At 41.5% G+C, this 12,064-nt stretch overlaps 1 protein-coding gene across 1 annotated transcript; it reads left to right on the top strand.

Annotated features, from left to right (window-relative positions):
• LOC105485751 (phosphoglycerate mutase 1-like) lies at positions 1–917 on the top strand. The gene has a single exon (XM_071078880.1). It carries the CDS (start codon positions 129–131, stop codon positions 915–917), a length of 789 nt encoding a protein of 262 aa, XP_070934981.1. The 5' UTR covers positions 1–128.
• The last annotated feature ends 11,147 nt before the right edge of the window (positions 918–12,064 follow it).

Below are 12,064 nucleotides of genomic sequence, written 5' to 3'. Positions count from 1 at the left end.
CCCCAAGTGTAACAATGTTTTTACCCAATGACATATGCTACAAGAATATTCTGACTTTCTGATTTCAGGCAAAGACACACTCACCAACTTATTACTTGACATAGCAAGTCCCAGTCAGAGAATATCATATGAAACAAATAGGAATTATTTGCAAGAATCCAAAACATAGGCTGCATCCCCAGCCCACCGCCATGGCCACCTACAAGTTAGTATTGATCAGGTGTGTTGACAGCACGTGGAACCTGGAGAATCACTTCAGCAGCTGGTATGATGCCAACCTAATCCCGGTAGGCCATGAGGAGGCAAAGCGCGGTGGGCAGGCTCTGCGAGATGCTAGCTATGAGTTTGACATCTGCTTTCCCTCTAGGGAAGAGAGCGATCAAACCCTCTGGACGGTGCTAGATGCCATTGATCAGATGCGGCTACCAGTATTGAGGACTTGGTGCCTCAAGGAGTGGCATTATGAGGGTCTGACTGACCTCAATAAAGCAGAAACTGCTGCGAAGCATGGCGAGGCCCAGGTGAAGATCTGGAGGCGCTCCTATGATGTCCCACCACCTCCGATGGAGCCCAACCATCTTTTCTACAGCAACAACAGTAAGAATTGCAGGTATGCAGACCTCACTGAAGATCAGCTATCCTCCGGTGAGAGTCTGAAGGAAATAGTTCCTCAGATCAAAGAGGGGAAATGGGTACTGACTGCAGCCCATGGCAACAGCCTTTGGGGCATTGTCAAGCATCTGGAGGGTCTCTCTGAAGAGGCTATCGTGGAGGTGAACCTGCCGACTGGTATTCGCATTGTCTATGAACTGGAAAAGAACTTGAAGCCCATCAAGCCCATGCAGTTCCTGGGGCATGAAGCTACTGTGCATAAAGCCATGGAAGCTGTGGCTGCCCAGGGCAAGGCTAAGAAGTGAAGGCCAGCAGGCATGCTACTGTCCCTGGGAACACCCTCCCTGGCCATCCCTTCCTCTGCCCCCTGCACATGTCACACTGACCACATCTGTAGGCATCTTAAGTTGTAGCTGCAGATGGGGACCAGTGGCTCACATTTTCATTTTAGCCATTTGTCTCCTGCACCCACTCCTTTCATACGATCTAGTCAGAATAGCACTTCTAGGGCACAGGTTCTCAGTCCAAGCTGAGGAAAAGCTCCCCTTGTCCAAGAGAGTTGAAAGGTAGTGACTTGGGTTTTTGCCAGTGCTTTGTTTACTAAGGACTTGTGGGGAGGAACCATGCTAAACCATGACCAATAAGGAGACACAAGAGCGCCTATCTGCCCCCAGGAGCCAGTTCTCTGCTCTTCTGCAGTCAGACCACTGCCTGGGGGCTCTAGTCATTCCAGTGGAAGATGAATGTAACTTGCACGGTGATGTGACAAACAACGTTTCCTCCCTGACCCCAGAGGAGCTGGCTCTAGAAGGTTGGGATCAGTCCTGAATTTAGTTTATGTGTTACATTTACTTTTACCAAAAAAAAAAGTATAGTATATGTAAATAATACAAAACAATAACCCTTGTGGTGTTTCTTGTGGTGGTTGAAATAGTCCCACATGTGGTCATCAGAAAATAAGCCATCCCTCACACCAAGATGGAATAAGCTCTGAGGGGTAGGAGTGCCTCCTGCTGTGTGTTTTAGAATCCTTCACCTGCCTTGTTTCGTGGCAGTGAAATGCCTCTTCGTCCTATCCAAGTGTGTCTTTCACTGACTGATTTCTGAATCATGTTCTAGTTGCTTGGCCCTGCCACAACAGCCCAGTGTTCATTTAAGCATAACTGTACGAAATCCTTTTTCTGCGCATGCCTGTAATTCCAGCTACTGGGGAGGCTGAGGCAGGAGAAACGCTTGAACCCAGGAGGCGGAGGTTGCAGTGAGCCAAGATTGCACCATTGCCCTCCAGCTTAGGCAACAAGAGCGAAACTCCGTCTTCCAAAAATAAAAATAAAAAATAAAGGAGTGATGTGCAATCCAATTTTTTAAAAAAGAATCCCAAACATATTGCCATGCAAGGGGGATGAAGAGATAGGCAGCATCTTCTGTGATATGTCACTGGGCTGTGCACGTGCACTATTTTTTACATTATTTGAAGCACAAACATACCTAGTTTTTGTTTTGTCCTACAAGTATTTTTTGTACTATGATATTATTTGTGGTGCCCTTTGAGTGCAAGATGATTATGAAGCCTCAAAATGTTGAAAAATTGTTGAAGAAAATAGTACAGAAAGAACACTGCACCTGCCAAAGAATGACCTCTCCAATCCCTTCTCTACCAGCCCACTCACATCTTTCTTCCTCCCTTGAGAGTAAAATGTGCTCCATTATAGTATCTTTCACATATAAATGCCTTTTACCTATGTACTTCGACCTATGTACTTTCTAATTATTGTTTCTTACATAGACTTGCTTTCATTGTTCAGTCAATAGATTTTTCTATATGTGAATATTGAGGATATCATTGGTCAGAATGAAATGCATCATATGTTTCCCGTTGAAATAAATGGAAATATTTTTCCATCTAATGATTTATTTTCCCCTGAGCAGCAGGGTTTTTCAGGAAAGAATTGACATCTTTAAGCAAAGGAAAGGTGTCTTATTTTTGTTTGTATATGTGATGCTCCCTACAGAGTAAAAGTGAAGTCACATTGCCCCCATGGAGCTCATGGCTACTATTTCCGGAATCAATTGAAGCAGCTGGAAAACTTAAGTCCCTGGAATGACTAGACATGTCCCTATTCCTTGCTGCAGGCAGGAAGACAGCATTCTCAACATGTTGCATTTGTGATCAGAGGGACCAAGATTTAGCCTCTCACCACTAAGAGGAAGTGACCTAGAGACCCACGGACTATGCCCCATGAAGTCAAGTTAACATAAGGGAAAAGGTGTGCATCAGCAAGGATTAGGCTTAACTGAAAATAATAGAGTCTCACAGAAGCACTGTTTAAACCAGATAGCAGTTTATTTCTCTGTCCTGTGTAAAGACTGAAGCAAAGGCAATCTGGGACTGTGGTAGCAGCTCTATTCCTTCAAGTCCTCAGGGTCTCAAACTCCTTCTAGCTTACTTCTTAATCATCCCTATGATGTGGTCCTTACCTCACAGTCTAAGAAGGCAGCAAGAGCTCCAGCTCTCACACCACATTTTAAGCAGTAGGATAGAAAGAGTGACAATGAGGAAGGGATGCAAAGGCCATATACCAGCTGTCCTTTAAGAAAGGTTGCTAGAAGCTACCATGCTTTAATTCTGCTTGTAACTCATTGGCCTGAACTTATTCATGTGGCCACAGAAGATGCAGTTCACTGCAGAAAATGCTGAAAAATAAAGCCTTCATTCTGGGCGACCATGTGTCTTAGTCAGCTTGGGCTGACTATAGGCTTAAACAACAGACACTTACTTCTCACCGTTCTGGAGGCCTAGGAAGTCCAAGATCAAGGTGCCAGCTGTTTCCATTTCTGGTGAGGGCTCTCTTCCTGGCTTGTAGATTTTGAGATTCTTGCTGCATGCCTTTCCTGGGTGTGCAGGTGTGAGAGGAGAAAGGGAAAGAATGGTCTTGATCGGAGAGAAAGAGCATGATCAGCTCATTCTTTACCCTTGAGTCTCACTCCGGTTCTGATGAAGTGGACAACATAATTGTAATTTGGATAATGGGTACTATTTCCTTATGTGCATCTGAAATAATAAATTATGTATTTATGTGTGGACTTGGATTCTTTCACTGTTTCCAGACAACGAGAATGCCTTTCATCTTTTGTGACATGTTCCCAAAAGTCATGACAATAAAATTCTCACTTTTATATCTCTCAGAGAAGATGAGATGTTTTTACGATTGTTTTCACAATTCTCTATCTTAGGAAATGGGCTTTCTAAGATCTCACTGTGTGTTGTTCTGCATCCAACATGCAGCCAGATGACCCACGGCCTTACAAATAAGGCAGTATGCTGGTTTCATCTCCTGTTCTGCAAGCTAAGGATCAACAGCTATGACATACATTTGCACATTCATGTTTCAACTCAGGCCCCAAAGCATCACTGCAGAATTCACACATTATTAATTTCCTAAAACCTAAACACATAACAAATTCCAGTGAGAGAAACAGTGCAGGTGCCAGTGGAAAGATACAGGCCGTCGTGACACAGACAGGGATGCATGACCAACACTCCGTAGCTAAAGTAGCCAGAGTTCTCAGAAAACCTGCGTACAACTAAGAACTGCCTTCCCTCACAACTCTGTCAGCCCTTTGAGGGACAAACTGCCTCTTTGCAGCTGATCAGTGCACTCAAGGACAAACAGACCATCTGGAGGTTGTTTTTTTTTTCAGATGGAGTTTCGCTCTTGTTGCCCAAGCCGGAGTGCAATGGCACGATCTCGGCTCGCTGAAACCTTGACCTCCTGGGTTCAAGAGATTCTCCTGCCTTAGTCTCCCGAGTAGCTGCAATTACAGGCACATGCCACCACGCCCGGCTAATTTTAGTAGAGACAGGGTTTCTCCATGTTGGTCAGGCTGGTCTCGAACTCCTGACCTCAGGTGATCCGCCCACCTCGGCCTCCCAAAGTGCTGTGATTACAGGCATGAGCCACTGTGCCCGGCCAGGTTTTGTTTTCATATACTCTGCCTTTACCTTTGTCCAAGGAGATGATCTATGAAACCCTTGTCTTCTCCGTACAGAAGTAAATCTTCAGCTGTACTCTAACTAAATGCCTGAGTTGCTTTCCTCCTCATAATGTTGCTATTGTAATAGCATAAAAAACACTTTGGAACAGAATCGATTTCACCACTAGTAAAACACTGGCATTCCTCCACTTCAGCAACCCTCACAAATAGTCTTCAAAGTGCACATTATGGCTCAACTGAATCTTCTGGTAGAAAATCCCGTTACAAGAGACAGCTGGGCCTGAGGCTTTAATTAACCCCATTTCACCAAACTCACTGGGTAAGGGTGCTACAGGAACTACCAAGTGGTGGTTTTTGCTTGGATCACACAACTATCATCTGCACAAACCACTCTCATATTTTTTATCACTGTGACAGTTAACCTGAACGATACAACTCCAGCAAAAACCCTGCAACATTAGGCCAGACAGCCACAGGCCCACATAATACACATGGTGGTACAAATCAACACCATCCATTTCAAAATACTGAGGATTGAGAAGAGGTTGACTCATCCCACAGGTGCTGAATGTCTGTAGTTATGGTCCACCAGCCTTACTAAGGGCTCCTATTCTATCTAGATTTACAATCCAGATTTAGTTTTAAAAGTCCCTAACCCTAAAGTACCTCCCTGATCTCTCCCAAATCCTCACCGCTAAGGGAACACAAAGTTCTCACCAAAAGTTTCCAGTGACTTCACCTTCCTGGACTGTAACAGGGATACTTGGGGGGCCAACCTCTGTTTCTCTTGGATGATCACAGGTTTTAATGCCCAAGTGACAGGCCCTGGAAAGTGCTGGGCCCTCCAAAATTCTTCTGTGGGTTGACCACACCTGGGATTTGACCTGTGGGGCAGGCAGACACTATGTTGCAACTGTAGGGGGAGACAATAGCCCTGGCCCTACGTGCATCTGAGCTGGGGGACCCTGGGGCATGAGCGCCGACAGCATCCTGCCCCTGCTTTTTACGGGAGCCGTTGATACACCTTGCTCATGTGTTCTGTTTTTAACCATTCTGAACTGAATGAAATTTAAGAAGTTTTTAATAGCCACCATCATCCTTGTTTAAATTAGTTTAAGGAAGTAGCTTTATAGTTTCATAGGATTTTTTTTTTTTTTAACTCAGAGGAGGTCATGCATAAAAACATTTTTTTTTTTTTTAAAGAATAACAGGATTTCAGATACATAATGAGAAAGTCACTTTATTTTCTGGCTAAAATTTTCAGACAGTTTAAAGGAAAACTTTCCATTTTGTGGGTTACATTGGAAACTGAGGCTTGGGAGGTTATCAGGTCGCCAGGGTCTTTTGTTTTGTTTGTTTGCTTGATTCTACACAGAGATTAGTCATAGGAAGAAACTTAATTTTGTTTGTTTGTTTGTTTTTTGTTTTGTTTTGTTTTGTTTGAGACGGAGTCTCGCTCTATCGCCCAGGCTGGAATGCAGTGGTGCAATCTCGGCTCACTGAAAGCTCCGCCTCCCGGGTTCACGCCATTCTCCTGCCTCAGCCTCCGAAGTAGCTGGGACTACAGACGCCCACAACCGCGCCCGGCTAATTTTTTTTTGTATTTTTAGTAGAGACGGGGTTTCACCGTGTTAGTCAGGAGGGTCTTGATCTTCTGGCCTCGTGATCCACCCGCCTTGACCTCCCAAAGTGGAAACTTAATTTTTTAAACAATTTTTCATCTTCCTAAATTTCGTAGTCTGGTTACATTGACATCTGGGGCCAAAGTAGACAGTCCAAGGCATGTAGGCTGCGCTGCTCCCCAAGACTTGGGCGCCTTCTTCTTTCTTCCTGCTCCACCCTCCCCTATAGTGTTGTCCTCATGCAGATGATTAAATCCAGCTCACCACTTCCCTTCAAACTGACCAGCCCAAAGAAAGGGGGACAGGGAAAGAATGGATAGTTTTTCCTGAGGACTTGACTTGGAAGTTGAATGCATTGTTTTTGCAAACATCTCATTACCCAGAAGTTAGTCATGTGGCCGTACCCAGATGCAAAGGATTGCAGGACATATCATGTCTATCTGTGAGGTCATGTGCTCAGCTAAAATGTAGAGGATTTTATTCGTGAAATGAGGAAGTGAAAAATGGATATTGAAAGATTAGTGGTCTCTGCCACAGTGACATTTGTTTCATGGATGATTGGTGGATCATGGCTAGTGGTTAACTTGGTGATTGGGAGAGCTTAGGGGAAGAGGTATGATCAGTTTTGGGGGAATTGATTACTTTGGAGGATGTAATGGTTTCTAGGGGTTTAATTAGGTTTAGGGCTGTGTGTTAGTCCATTTTTCATTGCCATAAAGGAATATCTGAGACTAGGTAATCTATTTTCAAAAGAGATTTATTTGCGTCGTGGTTCTGCAGGCTGTACAAGCTTGGTACCAGCATCTGCTCAGCTTCTGGTGAGGCCTCAGGAAGTTTCCACTCATGGCAGAAGACAAAGAGGGACAGGCATGTCACATGGCAGGACAGGGAGTGAGAGAGAGGGCATGGAGATGTCAGGCTCTTTAAACCAGCTCTCACGTGAACTGACACAGCGAGAACTCACTCATTGCCATGGGGATGGCACTAAGCCATTCAAAAAGGATATGCCCCCATGACCCAAACACTTCCCACTAGGCCCCACCTCCAACACTGGTGATCACATTTCAACCTGAAATTTGGAAAGGACAAAACATCTAAACCATATCAGGATGATTAGGCTTGAGGAGGGAACGACTGTTGAGTCTGGATTGAAAGTGATTGTATTAATATGTAGTGAGGCTGACTAAATTACATGATTATATTAGAATTTAAATAATATATATAACTCCTGGATTAATATCAAAATACAACAGAAAAGGTTCAGCTATAGTAAATTTGGTGATTTTGAGATACGACTTTTCGCTTTGCCAAATACTAAAACTTCTATGTAGAAGTTAGTTAAGTATAACAAATTAGTTTTTTTTTTTAATAAAAGTGTCTAATTCTCCTCCTTCTCCCTGTGCACTATACTGCAGGGTAAATGTTCATTCCATTTAAGGCCCATTTGGTCTCCTGGAAAGCTGGCCACAAATAGCTTTCAATAGCACCTCTGGGCATACACCAAAGAAGTAAATCTGACTCTCAGTAAAATCTTATAGCTTGCCAATATTTTCACCAGTTAGGAATTATAGGAATTCAGCCATAGAATTTGAAAATAAATTGAAGTCTCCTTTTAGCCATTTTTTGTTTTTAGTAGAGACTAAGATCCCATTCATTGCCAAACGTTTTCATAGGCATGAATGCTTGTGTTTGATCCAGGAATAATAAATGATTGACTGTTACCCAGCAGCAGGGTGGGGTGGGATTCCTGGCACTTTTTTTTTTTTAAGCAAAGGAAAAAACAACTGAGCAGACATTTGCTCTTTCAACAGCATGTTGTGAAAATGTAGATTAAAGAGACTAGCTTTTTAAAATTATTTCCATAATTACAAATGTGACTGTGGAAAGTCAAGGGCAACGCTGTTTTAAGTCAATATGAGTTATCTGACCTAGACGTCGCCATTAGGGCTGTCAGCTAACAAGGCATCTTTAGTTTGCTAACTTTTTTATCTTAATGAATTCTGAATTCAAGTGTTTTCTTTTTAAATATAAATATTTGCTTTTGCTAAAGGTGAGTTGAAATTCTTGAGTGTTGAGTATGTACAGAAAAGATCAGTTTCACTGCCAGTAACTGGGAAATCCATGGCTGGAATTTAAAAACAGCCAACATATTATACATCATTACATTTCATTGTACACATTCCTATAATATAGAATACAATTTAAAATTATTTTTGAATGAAATATTGATTCTAGGAATCACAAGAGAAAAGTTTGCCTCATTTAAGAAGTGCTCTAAACTAATAGCTCTCAAACATTTTGCCCTGCAGGTTAGCAAAAATGAAAGGACTAGTCAGACCTGATATTGCTAAGTGTATAAGAAAATAAGTAGAGTTATGCGTTGTTAGGCCGAGATACATTCTGAGAAATGTGTCATTAGACGATTTCATCATTGTGGGAATATCACAGACTGGACTTGCACAAACCTAGCCCAATATACACCTAAGCTATATAGTATGGCCTATGGCTGCTAAGCTAGAAACCTGACCAGCATGTTACTGTACTGGACACTGTAGGCAATTGTCACACAATGGTAAGTATTTGTGTATCTAAACATAGAAAAGGAGCAGTAAAAATATGGAATCATAAACTATGGACCATTGTCATATATGCAGACCACACATCATTGGCCAAAACATACATACTGATCAAAATATCATTGTGCAGTGCATGACTATACACAATATTTGGTGCTAATTTAAACTGGGCCAATTTTTAAAATATAATGCTATAATGTTAGATAGATACACAAGAAAAGCAGGCTGAATAAGGAAAACTCAACCATATTCCAAGAAAGAAAACTAAGAGCCTAAAGGCCAAATAGTCCTCAGTTTTACAAGTTGAATCACCATACATTTAATATATTTTTTAAATTTTTATTATTTATTTATGTATTTTTGTGTGTGTGTGTGTGTGTGTTTCTTTTCTTTTCTTTTCTTTTTTTGAGACAGAGTCTCGCTCTGTCTCCCAAGCTGGAGTGCAATGGCGCAATCTCGGCTCACTGCAACCTCCGCCACCCGGGTTCAAGTGATTCTCCCGCCTCAGCCTCCCAAGTAGCTGGGATTACAAGTACTCGCCATCATGCCTGGCTAATTTTTTGTATTTTTGTAGAGACGGGGTTTCATCATGTTGGCCAGGCTGGTCTCGAATTCCTGACCTTGTGATCCGCCCACCTCAGCTTCCCAAAGTGCTGGGATTACAGGCGTGAGCCACCACGCCCAGCCAAACAATACTTAGTATAAGCATGTCTATATACTTTGTGTCATAGCTATACTTTTAAAAAGTATTCATCGTTTATCTGAAATTCAGATTTTACTAAGCATCCTGTGTTTTCTCTGGCAACTCTAATTTAACATAAAACAATAATGATAACAAGATAGGAAAGTTTTATCTTAGATTGGTGGTAAAATTCCTGCCCCAAATCTCCTCTTTCACATTGTCCTTTACCCAGGGTATGATTTTCCCAGGTTGGAAAATCTGGCAATCTTGTTACTTTATCCTTATCCTTAGATCCATCTTACAATGTCCTCCAGTATCTCTTATTCATTTTTTTCTTTCTTTTTCAGTCATAAGTCTTTTCATTTTCAAGTTGCTGTTAATAGTTCCAGGTACATTCAGAGACAATTCTTTTACCCATCTCAAAACTAGGCATTACTCAATTTTCCTGGAGAAGAGTAAGAAGAAGCCAAATCCAGAACAGAGAGTACAAGTAATTAACAGGCTTAATCTTTGGAGGGTCTCAACTGCAAAGGAGCAACTGTTTCACTACCTACTCTTGTTGCTTTTACAGGTGAGCAGATAGGCTGGAACAGACAGGCAAGGAAAAGATTGTTGAAAAGATTGTTTCAAGTACATGAAATTTAACTGGAGTCCAATTTGTACAAATTCCATTTATCTTGGTTTCAAACTACCCCTCTCTACCACTCAGCTCTTTGGAAGCTTAAATGGCTAGTTACATTTTAAAAAATACAATCAAATAAAAAAACTATACAGGAATTTAGATACCAACTTGATAGTTAATTATACTACAGACTCATTGTGAAATGTTTTGGGGCATAAGAATGGTATTGTGGTTATGTTTTTAGTAAAAGCCTTTATCTTTTAGATACATCCTGAAATATTTGCAAATTAAATTATACTCCTGGAATTAGCTTTATAAGGTAGGGGATGGAGTGGATGGAAGTATAGATAAAGCGAGTTTATTGAAGCTGGAGAACGGGTATCTGGGAGCCCATTATACTATTCTCTGTGTTTTTATGTGTCTTTGAAATTTTCCATAATAATAATTTTTAAATAATTTTTTTAAAAATAAATTTTTAATAATTTTTAAAGTAAAAATTATTATATGTATACGATGGAATGTTATTCAGCCTTGAAAGGTAGAAAATTCTGACATATGCTACAACATGGATGAACCTTGAGGATTTTATGCTAAGTGAAATAAGCCAGGCACAAAACAGCAAATACTGTATGATTCCACCTATATGAGGTACCTGGAGTTTTCAAAATCATAGGAACAGAAAGTAGAATGGTGGTTACCAGGGGCTAGGGGGAGAGGGAAGTGAGGAATTATTACAGTATTTGGTTGATACAGAGTTTCACTTTGGGAAGATGAAGAAAGTTCTGGAGATAGGTAGTGGTGATGGCTGCACAACAGTGTGAATGGACTTAATGCCACTGAGCTATACACTGAAAGATGGTTAAGATGGTAAATGCTGCATTATGTATATTTTACCATGGTGAAAAAATATATCAATTTAATTTTATAAATAAAAAGTACTACTTTTATTATGGATAGCACAAATAAAAATGAAAAATAGCAATAAAATCTGAATACAGAGGATTAGAAACTAACTTTTATTCTTGAAGAAAAAGTACATATTCTTTTCAAAAATAAAAAAAAAAAAAAAAAAAAAAAAAAAGCTTATCCTCTTAGTCTTCCCTGATGGCAATTTTAGCTTTCTATATATTTATTTATTTATTTTTTTTTTTTTTTTTTTTTTGAGACATAGTTTTACTCTGTCACCCAGGCTGGAAGCACTGGCATGATCATGGCTCACTGCAGCCTCCACCTCCTGGGCTCAAGTGATCCTCCCACCTTAGCCTCCCAAGTAGCTAGGACAACAGGCATGCATCACCACACCTAGCTGATTTTTTTTTTTTTTTTTTTTTTTTTTGAGACAGAATTTCACTCTTGTTGCCCAGGCTGGACTGCAATGGCGCGATCTTGGCTCACCACAACTTCCGCCTCCTGGGTTCAAGTGATTCTCCTGCCTCAGCCTCCCAAGTAGCTGGGATTACAGGCATGTGCCCCTATACCCAGCTAATTTTGTATTTTTAGTAGAGACGGAGTTTCTCCATGTTGGTCAGGCTGGTCTCAAACTCCCAACCTCAGGTGATCCGCCCACCTCAGCCTGCCAAAGTGCTGGGACTACAGACGTGACCCACCACACCTATCCCTTTTTTTTTTTTTTTTTTTTTTGGTAGAGACAAGGTCTTCCTATTTTGCTCAGGCTCATTTTGAACTCCTGGCCTTAAGCAATTCTCCTGCCTTGGCCTCCCAAAGTGCTGGGATTACGGGCATGAGCCACCGTATCCCATCTTTAAGGTTTTTTGTTTGTTTGTTTGTTTGTTTTGAGATGGAGTCTCGCTCCGTGGCCCAGGCTGGAGTGCAGTGGAGCAATCTCGGCTCACTGCAAGCTCTGCCTCCCAGGTTCACACCATTCTCCTGCCTTAGCCTCCCCACTAGCTGGGACTACAGGCGCCCGCCACCACATCCAGCTAATTTTTTTGTA

The sequence above is a fragment of the Macaca nemestrina genome, chromosome 14, assembly GCF_043159975.1.
Source record: "Macaca nemestrina isolate mMacNem1 chromosome 14, mMacNem.hap1, whole genome shotgun sequence".
NCBI classification, from domain to species: domain Eukaryota; kingdom Metazoa; phylum Chordata; class Mammalia; order Primates; family Cercopithecidae; genus Macaca; species Macaca nemestrina.
The sequence above is the reverse complement of the archived record's forward strand: the minus strand, read 5'-3'. Positions and strand labels throughout refer to the sequence as shown.